This window comes from Cynara cardunculus, assembly GCF_001531365.2.
Source record: "Cynara cardunculus var. scolymus isolate 2C chromosome LG 16, CcrdV1, whole genome shotgun sequence".
Taxonomy (NCBI): Eukaryota; Viridiplantae; Streptophyta; class Magnoliopsida; order Asterales; family Asteraceae; genus Cynara; species Cynara cardunculus.
Window position 1 is genome coordinate 19,821,977 of NC_037543.1, and position 22,617 is coordinate 19,844,593.

General features: G+C 36.0%; 3 protein-coding genes across 3 annotated transcripts; 1 reads left to right on the forward strand and 2 right to left on the reverse strand.

Moving 5' to 3' along the window:
• The first annotated feature begins 622 nt into the window (after window positions 1-622).
• Window positions 623-6,350, forward strand: LOC112529088 (somatic embryogenesis receptor kinase 4-like). The gene is made up of 4 exons (XM_025140164.1): window positions 623-1,064; window positions 3,593-3,853; window positions 4,421-5,290; window positions 5,702-6,350. The coding sequence occupies exons 1-4, from the start codon at window positions 623-625 to the stop codon at window positions 6,181-6,183; spliced, it is 2,055 nt and encodes a 684-aa protein (XP_024995932.1). The 3' UTR covers window positions 6,184-6,350.
• Window positions 6,351-10,216: 3,866 nt separating this feature from the next.
• Window positions 10,217-12,268, reverse strand: LOC112529639 (pentatricopeptide repeat-containing protein At2g45350, chloroplastic). Its single transcript, XM_025140978.1, has one exon. It carries the CDS (start codon window positions 12,246-12,248, stop codon window positions 10,308-10,310), a length of 1,941 nt encoding a protein of 646 aa, XP_024996746.1. The 5' UTR covers window positions 12,249-12,268; the 3' UTR covers window positions 10,217-10,307.
• Window positions 12,269-15,070: 2,802 nt separating this feature from the next.
• Window positions 15,071-21,516, reverse strand: LOC112499646 (probable protein S-acyltransferase 14). The gene is made up of 7 exons (XM_025102957.1): window positions 21,004-21,516; window positions 19,565-19,787; window positions 18,502-18,593; window positions 17,348-17,471; window positions 17,162-17,247; window positions 16,007-16,072; window positions 15,071-15,538 (listed from the first exon to the last, which is right to left on the reverse strand). Exons 1-7 carry the CDS (start codon window positions 21,211-21,213, stop codon window positions 15,413-15,415), a joined length of 927 nt encoding a protein of 308 aa, XP_024958725.1. The 5' UTR covers window positions 21,214-21,516; the 3' UTR covers window positions 15,071-15,412.
• Window positions 21,517-22,617: the final 1,101 nt, after the last annotated feature.

The window sequence follows — 22,617 nt, forward strand, 5'->3', positions numbered from 1 at the left end:
CTCTTAATAGTTCCATTAAGAGGCAATCTTTGAATCGTTAAGAGGTGAATCATATTTGGCAAGAAAAAAGTCTGCCTCTTAATGGTTTCAAAAGCCTCTGAATGGTTTTGTATCCTGGATCTCCCTTAACCATTAAGAGCCCTAATTTCATTATACACAATTACCAAACATTTATATTTCATTTTGTACTATATCATGAGAGTCTCTTAATCATTCTAACCACTTAATCATTATGTACTAAACCATTCATTAATTGACAAACAACCTATAAATAAAAACCTAAAACGAAATTCATTACATTTTAATACATCTTTGCCTCATAAAGAAACTAATATGTAACTAATATGAATACAAAGTGATACTTTGGGGACTATTATTGACATTGATTCATAATACAAGGTCCTACATGTAACTAATTTGAACTCAAACAACAATACCGTTTTAACCTTGAGTAGCTTCGGATCCACTCTGTGTAGAGTGTGTGTTTCCTCACGTGACTTTTGTCAGCATTTCTGCTAATAATTTCAAATCCTCTCTCAAAAACCCCACTCATTCTCTTCATCATTTCCATCTTCAAAATCAAAACCCCAAAACCCACAAATCAAACCCCCAAAAACCCACCATGAAAACCCTTTTTTTCCTTCTTGTTCTTCATCTTTTCACTTTCCCATTTCAAACCCTAGCTAAACATCAAGAAAACCCCATTTCAGAGCTCTCACTCCTCATCAAAATCAAGTCGTTTTTGGACCCAAATGGCCAAACCCTAATTTCTTGGTCACCAAATGCCACTTCTTACTGTGATGGGTCTTTTCAGGGTGTTGCTTGTGATGAATCAGGTCATGTGATGAATATTTCTCTTCAGGGTAATGGGCTTTTTGGTAAAATACCACCTGAGATTGGGCAACTCAAAAGCTTATCTGGGTTGTACCTGCATTTCAATGGGTTACATGGTGAAATCCCTAAAGAGATTGCTGAGCTGACTCAGTTGTCTGATTTGTATCTGAATGTTAATAATCTTTCTGGACAGATACCTCAAGAACTTGAGAAAATGGCTAATCTTCAAGGTCAGTTTTTTTCTGGGTTTTTCTTTATTTTTTTTATTTTTATTGTAAATATTTAAAATCTTGCAAATGGGTATCATTTGATTACATAAAGATTCACTTCAAAGGTTGATTTTGTTTGGAGAGGGGTGTTTCTGTAAATTTACATCATAAAGATTCAAGCTTGATAAATGCATGTATTAATGAACTCAGATTGTGGTCTTTTTGTAATATAATTCTGGATTTTAGACATTTATTTGCAATTAAAGGAGGTATATTATGGGGGTGTTTGGAATTGCTTATAAAAATAATTTATTGACTTATTCCGGTGTGGCACCGGTAAGAAGCACTTTTGAGTGTTTGGATAAACAACTTATACCGGTACTAAACCACTAATAAGAAGTTTTTGGAGAAGTTAAACCCTTCTTACTTATAATAAGTTTGATAAGTGATTTTGTAGAAAAATCTAATTAAAGTTGTTTCAAATAAGCAATCCCAAACATCTCCTATGTGTCTTTATGTGTATAAAGAGAGCCTTTTTTCTTACAAACCCAATAATTAGTATAAGTTTATAAACCAATTTTTGTGTATGAAACAATAAGTGTGAAAATACAATGTCTACAGTTTCGTGTTTTCCCCACACAAAACAGTCTTGAACGTTTCATATATGAAACAACACTGTATAAACATTACATTTTCTCGAATATATATATATATATATATATATATATATATATATATATATATATATATATAACATTCAATTCCTGACAATGGGTATGACTTAATCAACAAAAATAGTAACATGTAAAGAAGAAAGAATCAATGTTAGGTTAGCTCTTTAGAAGAAATTACCAAATCCAAAGCATGGTACAAGTCTAGATATAATATATGTACAAGTCATTACAGCAGCCTTACTCTGGGTTTGGTAATTCCTGATCTGGAAAAAAGAATTACCTACCATATGTGATTTGGTAAATGTGTGGTGGTTTCTTTGAGGCTTAGAAGGGCATTTCTGTAATTTTAATTCATGTGGTTTCTTGGAATTTGTTATCATGTTTCAAGAATCTTTGAATGTCTTTCCCCCAAAAAGATAGATTTTTAGGACTTAACATTGTGATTTTTGAGTCCATTTAGGGATATATTGGGTTTGTTTGATTTGGGGGTTGTTTGTTTACTTCTTAATAGTTATATTAAGAGGCAATATCTGAATTGTTAAGAGGTGAATCTTGTTTGGCAAAAAAAAAATCTGCCTCTTAATGGTTCTAAAACACTCTGAATGATTATGTATCGTGAGTCTCCCTTAACTATTAAGAGCCCTAATTTCATTATAAACAATTACCAAACAATTATATTTCAGTTTGTACTATATCATGAGAGCCTCTTGATCATTCTGACTAATTAATCATTTTACACCAAACCATTTAACAACTGCCAAACAATCCCTTAGTTTATATTAGGTCCATGACAAGGAGTCTTTTCCCTCGAATAGAAACAAAGATGAAAAGTTCCCGTTTTCGTTCCCGTTCACTTAAGTGGGACCCACCATCACATCGTTCATTTATTACATTTTGCATGTCCCGGTAGGTCCCCGGTTTATGTGACGAGAAATAAAGACGGGCCCATAAAACGAACGTCAATGATGTGAAAACAAAGTTGTCATATTCCAAGATTCTAGGTTTTTCGGTTTCGATCATTTTAACATTTTTCATATCGTGGATCCCACTTATATGGTTTGAACGCATGTGATAACAACTATTTAGCCATGTTTGCTGACCATAAGCTAGCTTATTTTCTGAACTTACCAAAAAAGGTAGGTTTATTAGCCATAAGCTTTAGGTTTTTTTCCCACTTTTCCTATTATGCCCCTTGTAAAATTACGTATTCGTCTCTATGGTTTGTTAAAATTTGCGGATTTTTTATCCCTGTAGTTTTGAAATTGCGGTTTTCATCCCTGTAGTTTGCAATTCGTTGCTATTTTCGTTCTTGAAGCTAACTCCTACCTTTAGTTATGAGGGACAAAAACAACAATAAATTGTAAACCGTAAGAACGAAAACAACAATAAATTATAAAACATAAGAATGAAAATAACAATAAATTGTAAACCATATTGATGAAAATCGTAATTTAAAAAATACAAGAACAAAAGTAGCAACTTCTAACTAACCACCGGGACGAAAAATGTAATTTACTCCCGATTAAACTTTCTAACATGTCCTTTTAGGTCATTTACATTCTTATCTAGTTTATCAACTAGTTTTTACCAAACATGACTAGTTCTGTCATTTGGTTTATCAACCAACAACTAGCTTAGCTTGCCAACGTAGTCTTAGTTGTCAGTGGAAATGCAGATGGGAACCTGAAAGTGAAAGAAATGAGGTCCCATCTGCATTTCTATTTCCAAAATTGGAACCTTTTGTAAATTTTTGAGATGGATGACAGGTCTACATACATCCCACCTCCAGGGCCCACCTGCTAGTGTATCGAAACCTTAATCCGATCGAATAACGTAACGTTTTTTTAATGTTGTTTTTGTTATTTGTTTTTGTAGTTTTGCAACTATGCTACAACCAATTGAGTGGAAGCTTGCCTACACAACTTGGATCTTTAAAGAAGCTCAATGTTCTTGCTCTTCAATACAACCAACTCACCGGTGCCATTCCCGCTACGCTCGGAAATTTGGGGACATTACAAAGGTTGGATTTGAGCTTCAATCGCCTTTTCGGCTCCATCCCGTTGAAAATAGCCGATGCTCCGTTGTTGCAGGTGTTGGACGTGCGAAACAATACGCTTTCTGGCAATGTCCCTTTAGGTAATTTCGTTTGATGGTTGTTGAAAAGGACGGGTTTTGACATTGGGTAGCTCATGGTTGTTGAAAACGTTGGTTTTTTTTCGCATTTATGTTTCTATAATTTGTCCAAAATCGCTCATTTAGATGTGTCGGTGGTTTTAACGATCGGTCTTTCGAACTATTATACTTGGGTCTTCGTTGAAAAACGAGCAGTTTTTCCTTCGGAAAACACAAATAGAACGTCGATTTTTGCAAGAATGAGCGGATTTGGATAAAAAGCATTTGGTTTTACGGTTAAATACCCAAAGTTTGTTTAAAATCGTCCGTTTTAGCAGACTAGTGTTTTTTCGGAATGTTTTTACAAGTAGTTTGGAACCGAAAGTCGAGTACGATGCTTCAAACAGCCGGTTACTTTATAAATATTGGTTCTTCATGGTGTTATAGATTTTGGAATACTTCCGTTTTTGGGGTCCCACCAGCAGAAGCGAAGGTGGGACCCACGAAACGAAGAACGTGATGTTCTTCATCAATCGTTTGATTTTGATTATCAATCAACTTATATGCGTTTTTATTGATTTCTTATTGAAGTTTTGAAGAAACTTGATGAAGGATTTCAGTATGCGAACAACACCGAGTTATGTGGATCTGGTTTTGCCGATCTGAAAGTTTGCAACAGTTCTTTCGGTCCCGAAAACCCTAATAAACCGGAACCGTTTGGGCCACAGTCGAAAGGACTCACCCCAAAAGCCATTCCGCAATCTGCAGACGTAACCCGCGCTCAGTCAAAGTCAACGAATGCCGGACTAGTCGCTATTCTCGGAGCCGTTATGACAGTTATGCTGTTAGTTGCCGGGCTTTTTACGTTCATATGGTATCGCCGGAGAAAACAGAGGATTGGAACCGCTTTTGAAACCTCCGATAGCCGGATTAGTACCGATCAGTATCAAGTCAAAGAAGTGGTCAACCGAAGAAGTGCTTCCCCGCTCATAAGTCTCGAGTACTCGAATGGGTGGGACCCGATGTCAAAAGGTCAAACCGGAAGCGGGTTTTTGCAAGAAGTTCTCGAGAGCTACGTCTTTAACGTAGATGATGTCGAGTCGGCAACTCGGTTCTTCTCCGACTCGAATTTATTAGGGAAAAGCAGCTTTTCGGCTACTTATAGAGGGATTTTAAGGGATGGATCGATAGTTGCGATCAAACGAATAGCGAAAACGAGCTGTGTATCCGATGAAACCGAGTTTTTAAAGGGATTAAAGATTCTAACATCATTAAAACACGAAAATCTTCTTAGGTTACGAGGTTTCTGCTGTTCGAAAGGCCGGGGAGAGTGTTTTCTGATCTACGATTACGTTGCTAAGGGAAGCTTGTTGCAATATCTCGATGTCAAGGGCAAAATGGGCAACGGGAATGTTCTCGATTGGTCGACTCGATCCTCGATAATCAAAGGCATCGCTAAAGGTTAGTCGTAATCTAGCTTGAGTTAAACTTTCGGGGTAAAATGACTCCCTTCGTTCCAAATTCAGACTCCAATAGACTACTTTCCAATTCTACCCTTATATGGAGAAATGAATCTACCCTTATATGGAGAAATTTCATTTCTCCATCCAAGGGTAAATTTGTCATTTGGCAAATTAAAAAGCGAATAAATTGCAAACCATAGGAACTTAAATCACAGTTTCTATACCACAGGGATGAAAATGAAAATTATGAACAAACGACAGGGACGAAAATCGTCCAAGAACGAAAATCGTCCAAGAACGAAAATCGCAATTTACTCTTTTTAAAATAATGTGTTTTTCATTGTGAACATTTATTTTGTGATAAAACGAGTACGAGACGGAGATATTTAATTTGTGTTTGTTGTAATAGGTCTCGAGTACCTACACGGGATCAAAGGAAAGAAACCGGCTCTCGTACATCAAAACATATCGGCTGAAAATGTCCTCATCGATCAACACTACACGCCACTACTTTCGGATTCCGGCCTCCACAAACTACTAGCCGACGATATCATCTTTTCTACGCTCAAAGCCAGTGCCGCAATGGGATACCTCGCTCCCGAGTACACGACAACCGGTCGGTTTACCGAAAAGAGCGACGTTTACGCGTTTGGGATGCTCGTGTTCCAAATAGTCTCGGGAAAAACGAGAATCAGTCTGTCTGTCCGCCAAGGTGCTGAGTTGTGCAAGTTTGAAGATTTCGTGGACGTTAATCTTGACGGGAAGTTCTCGGAGACGGAAGCGGTTACGCTTGGAAAGATTGCCTTGCTATGCACTCACGAGAGTCCAAACTCAAGGCCGACAACCATGGACGTGGTGCAAGAGCTAAGTAGCATTGGTTCGAGCCCTTGATTTACGAATCGATGGCGATGGTTGCATGTAGGAGTTATTTAGGTTCGAGTTTCTCACTCGAACCATTTAAGTTCCTTTTTTTTAGTTTACGTTCTGGATCGCGTAGTACTCTACGCGATTCAGGTTATCTAGCATTTGTAGGTTTATAACATGATTTGACTTTGACTGTAATCTGATTATGTCTAATTTCAAGTAAATGAAAAGTAATTTCTTAGAAATGAGTTTTTTTTTTATGATAATTTAAAATAAATATATTGTTTTTATAAATGTTTTAAAAGGGTATGATAATGATGTAAGACGTGTCTCTGTTGTTATGATAAGGCTTATAACGTTTTTGTAAGGTGTGATTCACGTTATGGTGACTTTAAATATTTATGTATGATCATGTCATCGAATTATGCACACACACATATATATATATATATATATATATATATATATATATATATATATATAGGAGCCTAATCAAATAAGAACTAATTAGTTTTTGGTAACCGTGATGTCCAATCTCAACCACAAATCAATAGATAAATTAGGAAATTTATAATTTTGGTAATTTTTAATTAAAATTTTAATGTAAGAACATTTTAGGTATTTTCTCTCATCTCTTCTCTCTCCGTCCTTCGGTTATACTACAGTGGTATTACAATGCATCTTATATATGCTTGGGTATCACAATGAGGTCGTTTGTATGGTCGATCGGAGATGTAACACAATGGTATCACAATACATCTAATATGTGCTTGAGTATCATACTGTATCTTTTGTTTAACAGAGTCAATATTTTGACGTATCACAGTGGTATCACCGGAGGACGGTGGCTGGAGGAGTCAATATATTTAGATATCACAGTGGTATCACTGGAGTATGGTAGCCGGAGGACGGGGGACGGAGAGAGAAGAGAGGCTATGAGAGAAAATACCTAAAATGTCCTTGCATTAAAATTTGAATTAAAAATTACGAAAATTATAGACTTTCTAATTTATCTATTAATTTGTGGTTGAGATTGGATTTCACGGTTACCACAAACTAGTCAGTTTCCCTTGAATGGACATAATATATATATATATATATATATATATATAGGGTTGGGTTCACGCGAAACCAAAGGTTTTTCGTGAGACTCGTAAGACCAATTTATGTTCATTGATCAACTTTATAAGTTGATGATCTAATGGTCTAAAGTTGTACGGTGACAATTTTGTGATTATTACGAACTCTCGTGACAGTTTTGTGATTATGAATGTTCAGATTATAGATCTAATCCAAGGGTTGAGGATTGGTCTTACGGGTCTCACGAAAAATCTTTGGTCTCACATGATCTCATCTCTCTCTCTCTCTCTCTATATATATATATACACGATTAATCTTATGAAATTTTTTCATGAAATTGTTTAATCTTGTGAACTTATTTCATATAATACTTTTTTTTGATGAAGTTGTTTCATATATGGCTATGAAATTGTTTCATATACTACTTAATGAATTTTTAATGAAATGGTTTCATGTATTTCTCTAAATTTAAAATAATGAAGATGATAWTATCCATGATTAACACCCTCCACAATAAAAATGGTTAATCAACCTCTCATAATTACAAAAAAATGAACAAAATGAAAAATTATGATTGATTGAATATGGTTTTTACGGTTTGTACAAATTAAGTGGTTTTTATTTGAACGTCTCTCTCACTATATATATATAGTCAAGTTCATATGAGAACAATAACCAAACAAGTGAAAAAAGAAAACAATCGAATTACATGTGATTCACACCAAAATCAAATGTGATTCACATGACATCGACTGTGACTTGAGGTCATGGGTCATGTCGCCTGTACACCCTTACATTGATTGTTAGTGTCACATCACATGTGATTTGGTCGCTTTCATGTTCTTTTTTCTACTACTCTCATTTCTCTTTATATATAATCTTATATATGACATACAAATTTACCATTTCATATCACATCTTAAAAAAATATAACATTCTCGTCATGACATGTAAGGCTCGGGTTTTGACCACTACGCCATTTAAAACCTAAAAGGGATCCTTAAAAGAAGACAAAAGGCTAAATAGCAAATGGGATTTCATAGATAAAGGCTTGGTGCCCCTTGGTGTCCTTTTCTAATGAGCAATCAAAAATCAATTTTTTTATTATATTTTAATGGATCAATTGGATTCATATGAGATCAGCCTGTTTTTATGAGACCTGTAGGATAAACTTTTACACTTGAAACTTCACAGTAAAATGCTGTGAAAGTAAAAAAAAAACCGAACCTTCATAGGGTTTTGCTGTGAAGTTTCAAGTATAACCAATTTTTAAAAGTTTAGTAGTTTATTTTATTAAAAAAAACTTCAGAAATTTATTGGGTTTTCCTAAACTTTTCCCTTTTTGTACAAAATAACAACATAATGTAATTCAATTTGATAATCATGATGTTGGAATCGGTTGTTTTGAGTAATGTATAGTTTTTTTTATTAACCTGGATATCCAACCCGCTATGCGAGCCTACTAATCTCAGAACGACCACCTGCTTTGCAAATAGCCCAGAGTCACTGCATTTGAACCTCTGTGGCCACAAGAAGATTTTTATTCCTCCTTGGATTTGAACCTGAGACCTCCGGTACCTTTGACCTTTGGAGTCAAGCTCAAACCAATCAGATACCACCCTTATGGTTGACTAATATATAGTTAACGATCCTACAAACCCTCTGATAACGTAATAGAACTTGATCATTTCAACTCCTAACCTAACCTCTAGAGCCAACATCATAGTTGAACATAAATAGTTTTGTAATAACTATCTTTACATACACTCTGTACATTTTATGTTTCTAGATGTAAAATGACGATGTTGCCCTTGTCGATATTATATTATTACTTCAAGAATACAAGAGTAAATGTAATTCTTACAAACCTAGGGGATTAAATAAAATAAGTTTTCAAACTTAGGGGTGTTTAGTGCAATTTTCTTTACTCACAAACTGCTTTTTCTTTGCAGGACCAGAAGTTACATTAATGTCATAATCCACCCTATCGAATGAAAATCATTACAAATTGACTATATAAACTTAGGGGTCACGTAAATGCTTACTTGTAAGAGTCAAATCTCTCACATACCTTAACCGGTAAGATTCTAGTCCATGAAAACGGCATTGCATGCAACAATTTACCGGGTAAGCACTGACCGGGTAAGACTCGTCATCTTCACTTACCAGGTAAAGACACTCGGTCCTTGCCATCACTCTTACCGGGTACGATTATCGATCCTTGCCATGTTCATCCGGTAAGATAAGTGATCCAGTAAGCACTTACCGGATAAGCATATGGTAAATGACCCCTTATTATCTTCAATACTTGGAGTAAAATGTTAGCTTTTCGAACACGGGTTTCAAGCCGGAAGAACATCTGACTTTCAAAGATTATGTTGTAGTTGTTGCATGCAAGTTATGTTTCGTATTTTTATTCGAAATGCTGGATTTTGGAACACAAGATGGTTTTGGTTTGTCGAAGGATAGAAGAATACAATTGCTTTTGTGAGAATATGTGAAACCCCATTAGATTACTGTCTAAAAGATTCCTTGATAAGAGAAGAGAGGTTCCAACATATATCGAGGAGAAATGGTCCAAATCTAACCGACGTACGACTCCAATACGCACCCTCCAACGGAGACTAGAGGGGGCATAGATTGTCACAGAGTGTCGAGTCCCTAGAATGGTTAATCTTAACTCTTATACTTTATGAGAATAAATGGACCTCGTTAGATTAGTCCCCAAAAGAGCCCTTAAGGATAGAAGGAAGCTTCCAACATATATTGAGGATAAATAGTTCAAGTATAACTGAAATGAGACTACACAAAGCCTGCAGGGCACAAATTGAGTCCCTAGAGTGGTTGATATCCACTTTGATACTGTATAATAATATATGGAACCCATTAGATTACTCTCCAAAAGATCCCTTAAGGAGAGAAAAGAGGTTCCAACATATATGAAGGATAAATAGTATAATTGATGTGGGACTCCAACAGCTTTAAACTCAACTAGTTTCTTTTCAACCAACGGTTAACTCGACTTCGTGTATCGCTAAATATACATATAAAGCAAAAGTATCTACTTCGATCTAGCTACCAACCGGAAACAAAGCAGGCTCGAGTTTAGATTGTAACCTGAAGGATTCAACTCGAGAATCGAGAGACCAGTTGTCCAAAACGGAATAGATCTCCGCAACCCGAGGATGCGATCCGTCTCCTACAAAGAATTCATGAAAGGTTCCGTCCAGTTCTATCCAACTCCGCCCAGGAACCTTTCTGAGTTTCCGTTCTTTCATCATTACCCGGACCCTCCTAACACGATTCCACATCCCAAAACGAGCATATATGTTCGATAACAACACATAAGTACCCGAACCATAATCATCCATCCCGATTGCATGATTCACCGTCGGCCTTTGTACGCTATTTTCAAGATTACTACACGCACTAAGCAAAGTACGAAAAACCACATCGTTTGGCTCAACGGGCATTTCCTCTATGATGGTCATTGCCTCTTTGATCCGGCCCGCACGGGCAAAAATGTCCACGAGGCAACCAAAATGTTGGATTTCTGGCTTGATCATGTGGACTCTTCCCATGATTTCGAAACAAATAACGCCTTCTTTCACCATACCCGAATGGGCACAAGCGTTTAGCACACTGACGAATGTGATTCCATCTGGTTTTACACGAAGTTTTTGCATCTTAAGGAACGATTCAAAAGCCAGTTTGCCGAAGCCGTGGATAGCAAAACCACCAATCATGGCGTTCCAGTGATCGACGTTTTTCTCTTTTATGCCGTCAAAAACTTGCAGAGCGGTTTCTATTCTGCCTGATTTAGCGTACATGTCGATTAGTGAAACCCCGAGTTTTCCATCCAATTTAATACCGTTTCTGGTTATATACGAATGGATAGCAACACCTTCTTCACTGTGTCCTAATTGTGCGATTGCAGAAAGAGCGATCGATAAAGTAGTCTCATCAGGAGCGAGATTGGTGTCACTCTTCATGGTATGAAAGATTTCCAATGCTTCCGAAAAAACCCCATTTTGCACATATCCGGCCATCATCACGTTACACGAGATTACATCTCTTTCAGGCATTTCATTGAACAGGTTTCTAGCAATATCAATGCTGCCCAATTTCGCATACCCATCTATCAGTTTAGCCCAGCTGATAACATCCTTTTCCGGCATCTTATCAAACAGGGATTGAGCTAAGTCGATCTTTTCGTTCTTTATGCAGCAATGAATCATCGAATTCCATGAGACCAGGTCTCTCTCAGGCATTTCATCGAACAGCTTCCAAGCCATCATAAACCCATCTTCAACAACCCCATATCCACTAATCATGCAATTCCAAGACCTCAAATTCTTCATCTCCAATGGCAAAGAATCAAACAATTCGCGAGCCAAAGTTACCATCCCACACTTAATATATCCATCTATCATCGAGTTAAAACTAATTGAATCCCTCTGCGGCATTCTATCAAACACTTGACGTGCAAACTCAACCCACCCACACTTTACATACATACAAATCAAACAATTCTGTAAATACAAATCACTGGCAAATCCAACCTTTTCCAAAAACCCATGAATCTGAATGCCTTCTCTAATCAATCCCATCCGTGAACACGCTTTCAAAACCAAAGAAAACGAGAACTTATCAACACAAGCCCCGTTCTCAAGCATCAAACCCAAAACAAAAACCGCTTGTTTTGGGTCATCCCCATGATTCCCATGTGAGAAAGTCTTGATTACGGCATTCCAAAGAAAAGGGTCGTCTGTTTTTGAGCTCCATGAACTCGAATGGGAGAAAAAGATATGGCGAGCGAATCGGATTAGAGGAGTATGTGGAGAAGAAGAAAAGCAGAGAATTAGTTTGGTGGTTAGATAAGAGTTTTTTATGAATCCAGTTGTTAGTAATCGAGCGTGAATTTGGTTTATATCGAATTGGGTTTTGCAATTTGGGAGATGAACGAGTGTAGGAAGTGCTGAATTCCATGGCTGCTGGTTTGAGGTTAGCATCGGGAGGTTTATCCGGCAGCTGGATTTATCGGCTCAAGTCTTACCCGTTAGAATTGGTTGAAGGTAGTTATTGGTCTGGAAATATACAACTATCCGGAACCGGTTGTTTTTCCGACCGATTATTGATGTATTTAATCAGTAAAAAAATATATATATATATAAATCTATACTACCTTATAAACCATATTTATCAAAAGTCTTAAAAATAATTTTTAATGTACAAAATACTTTACATTTATACACAAAGTCTTAAAAGTATTAAAAATAATTCATAATGCATTAAGTACTACTACTTTATATATTTAGTCTTAAAATCTCTTAATCTACGGTTAAAATAACATATAGTACAAATTACTAATGCACATTATTACCTTTTCTTTTCATGTTCCCAATATACTTTTGACATCTTATACTCTCTCATACCTCTATGTCTTCTCTCCATCCCCAAGTTGAGATTCAAACTGATATTCACTACGAGTTATTAAAATATCTCTCATTCATCTCCTATTCATTTGCTCTAAAACTCTCGGTCTCGATCTCTTGATTCTTTGCTCTTGATGTAAATCGAACACATTTGTGAAGTCGTTTAAATATGTTAGATTTTAAATATATTTGATTTTAAACTGTCATACAATTTTTTTTCATCGATAGACTGTAATTGGAACCATAACTCTTATTTATTCAAATTGTATTAATATGTAAAGACTAATTGTAACTTATATCATCGTTAAATCTTCTCTAATAAAACCAATGAAATTTCAAAATCGTTAAAATTCACGGCTCTCGTCGCATTACCCTGGTACACAACTAGTTATTATTGAATTTAAAATAAAAAATTACCAGCGAATTTCCAACATCAACATCTGTCGACAAATTAATTTAATAAAAAGTAATATCTTTAAAAAAAAAAAATTAAAAACAAATTAATATTTACTGGCGGAATATTCCGCCCGAAAACCAATCTCGATAATTAAATCCGGTAATTAAGTCAAGAGTTTTGTTAAATTTTCAAAATCAGAGTCAATCAGCCGAAAAAGATCATTGTTTGGTAATGTTTCGTATGACAGTATAAGCACTTGATCTTCATTATTAAAATTCAGCACGCATGCATTGTTTTTTGTACTTTTCTTTAGGGGGTTGTTTAATGTTTACCACCTGTTGACGCCTGTTACTGAGTATGAGGTGTTTACGTGAAAAACTCTGACCTATGCTGAGCAGTAAGCAAGAGATTGCTTTCTATCCCAGTCAGTGTTTCAATCAAAGTTTAATCATACACTAGTTAAACAATCATTTTCACTTAGCGCTCAATCAGGCTTCGCTTGTGTAGATGCCTTGATATCTGCTACAGCTGTTATGATTTTTGGCAGGACATTGATGATGCCCTGTGAACTTTGTAGTATGTGACGTATTATTGGACCTTAATACGTGTGTGTATATATTAATATCAATGGAACCAAGATCATCGTTATGTAGACGATGATCAGGGTTCCACTAACTAAATTCAACAATAGTGGGAAGAATAAGAAAAGCCTCAATTTTATCTTAAACCATTTAACGTCCTACTTTTTTCAAGATTGCCCTTTTAAGCTTCTCTCATGCTGCTTTACTTCACGATCGATCTGCTCAATGCAACATGAATCGAATATGCCAGGTACATCTCTCACGAATCGAATCTGCTCATTTCTCACGATCGATCTGTTTGGTCCATAAACAAAATGCATTTGTTTGATTTATAAACCATCGATTTGCTTCAACTTTTGATTTGTTCGATTCTTAAATAATCGATATGTTGAAGTTTAAACCATTGTTGATGAGTATCCCTAAAGAAGTTATCTATGGATACCAAGTATGGAGCAAGTCGAAAGATGATTTGGAATTTTGGATTTTGATTTTGACGGATTCTGGAATTTTGTTGATTTCAGGAACGCGAAAAACTGATAACTTAATATCTTGGACGATTTTTTTTTAATTGGACCATAAAATGGAGTCGACAACATGGAAAGTAAATATAACTAAAACATGTGTATTTCGATGGTCGGTTCGGTCCAAACTGTTCAAAAAACGTTAAAACCCCACACCAGACAAGACTGAGCGGCCTGGCTATTTCTCAAACTGGGTCTAGTCCGACCACTCAAACCATCAAAACTGGTCCGGTTTGATTCGGTTTGAATGGTTCGACGGTTTTTTGAACATCCCTAAACCTCATTAATGGAAACAATTAAAATAATATGCATCTCTGCCCATTATTAAATTTTAAAGATTTCTCCAAATTTGGAGATTTATACGTTCTCTATTTTAACATACACTTATAGCTGTTAGAGAAAAAATAACTCTAAGATCTCCAAAATTATAGGGACTGTTTGATAGTTGCAAATGGTTTGATGCAGAATGATCAAGTAGTGAGAATGATTAAGAAGCTCTCATGATATAGTACAAAATAAAATATAATTTTTTGCTAATTGTTTACAATGAAATTAGAACGTTGAATGGTTAAAGGAGGCATAGAATGCAAAATCATTCAGAGTATTTTAGAACCATTAAGAGGCCAGGTTTTTTTTAACAAACAAGATTCACCTCTTAACGATTCAAAAGTTATTTTCTTAATGAAACTATTAAGAGGTAAAAAAACAACCACTTAAACGTTTTCATATTCCAATCGAACATTTTTCCTTTTCTTATTCTCAAAGAGGATATTATTCTCTCAAATATGTCAAAATTCAAGGGCTTGGGTTCTAAGCCCTCCAAATGGTCATCTACACCGGTTTCTAACCTCTAGAATCAAATTCAATGCTACAATTCTACAAGCATAAAAAAAACCCAAATCACCCAAGAATCCGACCAGAATCCTTCATAAAAAACGAACCGTCACGAAAACTAGTCCACCGATACATATGGTCAAATAGTCAAAACGTTATCATTTTACATTTCGTGTAAACCGTATACATAACTTGCAATAACTTCATGAACCCCAATTACTCTAAGACACCGAATTCCGCTTTCTCCGTTCCGACGAACGCCTACATATCCGTCTCAAGACCTGCTGCTACGCAAGTTTAAACGCCGATACCCCAAATAAGTTGTAACCTGCTTTGATGGACGTGAGGTCCCGGGGGTTCGGAATTCATGTTGTAAATGAAGAAAAATGTTTGTTTTCCGAGTTGTATTTAGAATTCTTGGGAATCCAAATCGGGCTTTGAGGGGTACTCGAGACCTTGAAGGGCGGGCATTCTACGTAGATCTTCATCACTATAAGTGGGGATAAACCAGTATCTCTGAACGGTTCCAAATACCTGAATTTTCGCCAAACTTTTAGCTAAAAAGATGATCAAACCAACGCATAAAATGTAAGGAAAACGCCAAAAACACGTAATAGGATGATAAAAGATCTATGATCATACACATAAAACCTCGATTGCGAGATACGAGAGTTTTAGCATAGATGGCAAACTAGCTGAAAAATAGTTGTTGGCTGATAAGCTAGTTGTTGGCTGGAAAACTAGTTGTTGACCAATAAGTCAACAACTAGCATGAGACAAATCTGCATGCATCCTACCCTGGCCCTACTTCTACCTCTGTATGAGATATACTAGGTTCGTTTGGAGCGGTACACCAGATATAGTGTTGGCATTCATCTTTATTTTATTACAACTTCTTGAAGGTCGTATGGATTGAGCACATATAAATCAAGATTTCATAAGATCCTAACCTTGAGACATAACGCGCATACAAGCATTGGAAGATTAAAAAGAACACGATACCTGTTCAAAGTTCCTCTTACGGCCAAGATCATATCGCCATTTCGGTGTGGTCTTCTTCTCGTATGCCTAATCAAAACAAGATAATCAATCAAGAACTAGATCTCTTTTTCCACATCTTTCAACAGAAGAGTAAAACGAGATTATTAAGTGTTGGTGTAAAGAAAGTGCTACAAAAGTGACTCGGTTGTCTTAATGGATTAATCTGTCAGTATAGATTGGAAAGACTTTTGTTTGGGAGGGTTTTTTCCATAGATGGAAGATGCGTGTTTTTTAATTGGGAGGGGAAGGTTTGGAAAAAACTTGGCTTTCTACATAAAGATCCCAGCTATAAGCTTACTGAATAAACCACTTTCTATATCAATAAGCCACTACCAAAGTCATGTATAGCTGACCGAATAAGTTGCGAGTCTCATTAAGTTGCTAACAAACAGGCCCTTAATGATCTTAATGGTTTGGGTGACTTATTCGCTCAGACATACAGGCGTGTTTTTTTATGGCTTATCATTAACCCATTAAGCCAAAATGGCTATATGGAATAAGTGGGGACCCCTTACTAGTCCCCATTAAGTCACCTCAAACAAATTAACACCGGAAATGTCCTAGAAATAATCCAACCCTCTCTTGCCTCCCTCAAACCCAACGGTCTCTCGTTACTCGGGCAAACACATGATCCAGACAGACAACTTAAACCTATACAGTGCTTAATGGAAAAAGAAAGTAAACAACCCCCAAGTGTCCCATGACTCAGAGAAATAAGGTACTCATCGTATATGCATCATTGGTAACAGAATCTCCAAAATAGAGAAAATAAAGATTGTCCCAAAATAAGTTTCCACTTTCAAAAGTACCTACTTTTCAATTCTACCCTTAATCATGTAATGGAATAATTAATTACCCCCTCTATTATCAAGGGTAAAATCGTCATCTAGTTCATTAAAAAGGGTAATAACTATACATTTCTAAAACCGTGCACCTTTTTCATTATGGACAATTTATTTTGGCACAAAGGGAGTATATTCAACTCTATAAATTTCACCTTGAAACTTAAAATAAAAAGTTCTTTTGTTGGTATTTGATGAAACTAGCATTTCGATCCATAAACAAACAACAAGAAGTAAATTTGGATTTAAACTTATAGAGACAAGAAATCTATACCTCAATTGTTGTTGTATTGCCGGCCACTAGAGATATGTGCATAATCATAAACCCGAAAACACTTAAAGCGAAAGCCAAGTTCAAAACTGTAGAAATAAGAACAAAAAGTAAGAAAAAATTATGAACTGCGAGCTAGCAAAACGAGAGGGCTAGAAGTTGCAGGTAACGGGATTCAATAGATCATACCAAAGGCGAGAAAAGTTGTTGCTAAAGTGCTAGGGGATCCGGGGACCTCTCCGTCACTAAAGAATTCTATGAAATACGGCAACAAGGATAAAGTTACAAGCGTTGTCTCGAGAAGCGTGTAGAACTGCATCAAGCAACAGCATTTAAGTTCATCAAATACCGAGAAATTAATTGCAAGATAAGCTAGTACCAAATACAATATGAATAAAAGAAACAATGAGAAAATTAGAGAAGTTGCTAACCATGACTCTGCCCACCGCCCCAGAGAGGGACTGTGGGGGCCGGGGGAGAGGGGGTTAAGAAGCCATATTACTCCCTCCGTCACAAAATAAGTGTCCATATTTCTATATTGTTTGGCCCAATATAAATGTCCACTTTCAAAACTATGTGCCTACTTTCCAATTCTACCCTTAATTATGAGATGGAGAAATTCATTACTCCATACAATTGTCATTAGTTAATTAAAAAGTGCAATAATTACACGTACATATGAACTATTTGCCTTTTTCATCGTGAACATGTATTTTGTGACGGAGGGAGTAAATTTGAAGTCCTAAACTAGTTTGTTGGACCTGAATTGTCAAAAGGTACATTTGTAACAACATTAGCTCAAGTGTAACTTGTTTTTGGCCATCTAACAATTTTATCTTGCGGATTCGTTTATATGGTCCGTCAAGAAATGGAAGATGTGATAATGGGTACATTTACTTGATGTGAGAGAAAAGAACAAGCATGTTTCCCTCTTAAATTTACCCGAAAAAGTTTAACTGTCACAAAATTTTCTTTCAAGATTTCCATTTCCCTCTTAATTTTACCCTAAAAAAAGATGTAGCAAGCTTCGGGCCTTCACGAAAACAACCTTTGTACCTCAGGTAAAGGTCTGCATACATCCTACCTCCCCATACCCTCCTTCTGGGTGAGATATAGTAGGTACATATTTTGATGACAGATGGTGCATTAATAGGAAAACGACACCGCCTCAGTTGTGGTTTTCCGGGTCTTAAAAAGAAATTGCATATTTTTTTATTGAAAATAAAAAAGACAAAAGATTTCGGTATTAGGTTCTCTAGCATCTATTCATCCTTGTGATTGATTATTTGGGAATTACATAACAAGAGAAGCAAACTACGTAGCAAGAGAAGCAGAGGACATACCAAAAAGAGAAGGAAGTACTTGTAGTTTTGTGCACCAACACAATTAACAACCCACACACAATGATGGTCCATTTTTAGCACACACCTTCCACCTACAAACAAACATATACACTTTTATTCAGAACTCTTAAACAACCCTCTTTTTCTTTGTTAATTAGTACTTAAACACAATGATGAAATTGTTATATACTTGGGAATTACATAGCAAGAGAAGCAAATTACGGGTGGGATATACCTGTCTCTTTAGGGTAGAGATCAAGTATGTGTACATCTTATCCCCAAACCCTACCTTCTGGTGGGATATATTGGGCACTTTAGGTTAGATGTCAGGTTTGCATACATCTTATCCCCAAACCCTACCTTTGGGTGGGATATATGGACTCTTTAGGGCACAGCTCAAGTATGTGTACATATTATCTCGAGACACCACCTTCAGGTGGGATATATTAGGCTCTTTTAAGGTAGAGGTCAGGTTTCCATACATCTTATCCCCAGATCTACCTTCGGGTAGGATATATTGGCTCTTTAGTGCAGAGGTCAAGTCTGCATACTTCTTATCCCTAGACCTTACCTTCGGGTGGGGTATATTGGGCTCTTTAGGGTAGAGATTAACTTGCATTACATCTTATCCACTGACCGTACCTTCGGGTGGGATATATTGGGCTCTTTAGGGTAAATGTCAGATTTGCATACATCTTATCCCAGATCATACGGGATATACCAGGCTCTTTAGGGTAGATCTTTAGGGTAGAGGTTAGGTTTGCATACATCTTATCCCCAGACCCTACCTTCAGGTTGGATATATTGGCCTCTCTAGGGTAGAGGTTATGTTTGCGTACATCTTATCCCCAATCCTACCTTCGGGTGGGACATGTTGGGCTCTTTAGGGTAGAGGTGAGGTATGCATACATCTTATCCGCAGACTTATTTGGTTTGGTTTATTTAACACAATGACAAAATTGTTCAAAATAATTGTTTATAAATTCCTTCTAGGTTGTAAAATCGACATTTTTACTAACCGATGGATTATTAACAACGATAAAGAATGATGAATTGAACTTACAAACAGAACAATGGTGGCAACGAGGAGGTTTTAACTGGTTACACTTCCGACAATAACGAACTCTTGCATTTGCTGGGTCAGGTGTGGCCAATGGGCTGAATTCAGATCCAGCCAATCGATCAACATCCCCTCTTTCCTCATCCACCATTTGCCTATAATTAGGCGGTACACCACCAGGGTCCGTGAGAACCACAGAGAAATAACTCCACAATAGCATCACCAACTGCATTAACATAGTTTTGTTATAAATTTTAACAATCTTCAGCTCAAACTTACAATTTTCATTGCCCGAAAATGGTTTGAAATTAAGTCGATGTTAAGAGTGGATCAAGTTTATAAGCTAGTTTATGGCTAACCAAAGAGGGGGTTTTCAATAAGCTCAAAATATAAGCTAGCTTAAGTTTGCCAAACATGGCCTAAAACTCCTTGAACTGCGAAACAGCTGCTACAACGTATAAAAATCATCATCTTTTGCACATAACCAAATCAAATTTTGCTAAAATTAGAATGAAGAACACTTGAAATCAAAAGTTCATAACTTTATGACCCAGGTAGCTAAAGATCCTTAATTTCACAACAGGGGCACCAATTTAAATCATGATGATCTAAATATGGTCAAGCTCAGTTTTTTACTAAAATTAGAAATAAAAACACCTTAAAGATACCAAAACCCCCAAATCCTTCACTTTAAACCTGAAAAAAGAAAACCCCATTTTGACAAAAACCGGGAAGTTCAAGAAAAACATTTCAGGAGAACGAAATATGATCAAGGTGGTGATTGCTACGAATGAATCGTAGCACAAATACTATCTATTTAATGGGTTCGATCTCATCTCTATGAGAATTAAGCCATCAACTAAATGGAAGCAACAATTACCCTCATGCGTGTCGCTCAGTTGGCAAAGGGGCAGAGCGATTTCACTCAACTACATAACAAGTATTTGAATCGTACATGAGACAGGCTTGAACCCCTCCACTAGCCTCAGCCACAGAGGGCCTGTTTGTTAGCACCTTAATGAGCTTAATGGGACTCACAGCTTATCCAGTCAGCTATACAATACTGTTTGGTAGTGGCTTAATGATATACTGCCGGTAATCAACCTTTTGCTCAAATGGAAGCAACAATTAATGCCCTGAACTACCAAACAGCTGCTATATCCTAATACAATCATGATCAAATCAAATCAAATTTCACTAAAATTAGAATCAAGAACAAACATACAAACAAAAAGCTTATAGTATTATAATTTTGGGCAGCTGAAAATTTCCCAATTTGGGTATCAATTCAAATCATAATATCAAGCAGAAAGGTCAAGCTCAGGTTGTTTTACTAAACTTAGAACTGAAAACACACAAAACCCCCCAAATAAAACCTTTTAAGTTAACATACAAATAAAGAAATAAAAACCTGGAATTCAAAGAAAATTAAATTTAGTTACCAGGGTATGAAACATGATCAAGACAGCAAGTGCGATGAATGAATCAAGGCCACCGGAGATCAAAGCAGGGCCGTAGATTGACAAAACGACGGCGTAATAAGAGACACCAACAACACCAAGAACCAACAAGATCATGATCGAGCCTAACCCTCTAAGGGCCGTACAGAATTTAAACACATTCCAAGCCATCACAAATCCAGATCTATACATACCACTCTTCAAAATCCTGTGAAGAGATGAAAACAACAAGGAAGAATTCAAGAAAAAATTAGAACCCTGAAAAAGGGTTTGAATCTCTTTTTGTGATTTTGAATTTGTGGGTTTTAAACATTTGTGAATCTTGAGATGTGGGTTTGTGAAATTTGGAAGATTGTTTTCCTTTTTTTGTGCTATTTGGTGTCAAGGGTTTATGATTTTTAGGTAAGAAGTCCTGAATCCATGGTGGGAGAGGAAAGAGAGAGGGGAGGACCAAGACCAGAAGAAGGATGAGAGAAAAATGAAGGTAAATTAGTTGATTTTTTATTTGCATCAAAGACAAAGCAAGGGATTATTCCTCCTTTCTAGAAGAAGGTAGTATCCGTTTACCTAATCACTTATCTGATGAGTATTTACTTATGAAATTCAACATTATCGTTTATTTATTGGGTAAGATTTTAGTTCACAAAAACAATATTATATGCAACAATTTACCTGGTAAACATTAACCGTGGTAAGAGCTGACCCTCTCACTTACCGGGTAAGACTTCGGTTCTTGTTTCGTTCTTATCGGGTAAGATTCTTGATCCTTACCATATTCATCCGGTAAGTTAATGTAACTTGGTAAGTACTTACCCGAGTAAACATTCGGTAAACGACCCTAAGAGTTTTTTTTAGCGGTTTAACGAGTGTAATGGAATTTAGAGTTTATTCGTTTAGTTATATATGACTATTTGGTAGTAGCTTAATGATATATAAAGTGGTCTATTCAATAAGTTTTTATAGGAAAATTTTATGCCAAAAACCAAAAAAATTTAAATATGTTCGTCACAATTAAAAAACGCATTCATTCCATTTATAAGAAATCTCCCGAACAAAAACTTTTCCAATATATAAAGACATTAATTTACATATACGACTTTATCTAAATATGATTTAATGGAAAATCAACCAAATAACCCTTTAAGTATCTAAATTTCTATTTTAGTTTGTCCCAAAATAAATATTCACTCTCAAAAGTAAGTTTCTATTTTGTCATTTTATTCTTAATTATGAGGTCAATAAGATTTTTCTTTCTATATTTGAGGTACCTAATTTGCGTGTCATTTTCATTGTCTAACATTTATCTTAGGACAGAGAGAGTATAAGACTATGTTTGGCAAACTAGATTGATAAGCTAGTCGGTAGCTGATAAGCTAATTGATAGCTGATAAGCTAGCTGTTTACTGATGGTTGAAAAGCTAGTTGTTTACTGATGACTGATAAACTAACCGGTAGTTGATAAGCTAGTTGATGAACAAATCATGTTTAACAAAAACTAGCTTATAAACATATAAAATGAACAAAAATAACATCTTAAAAATTAATCAATTACAATATTTCATAATATACTTAAAACAAATCTCTAAAAATATAATA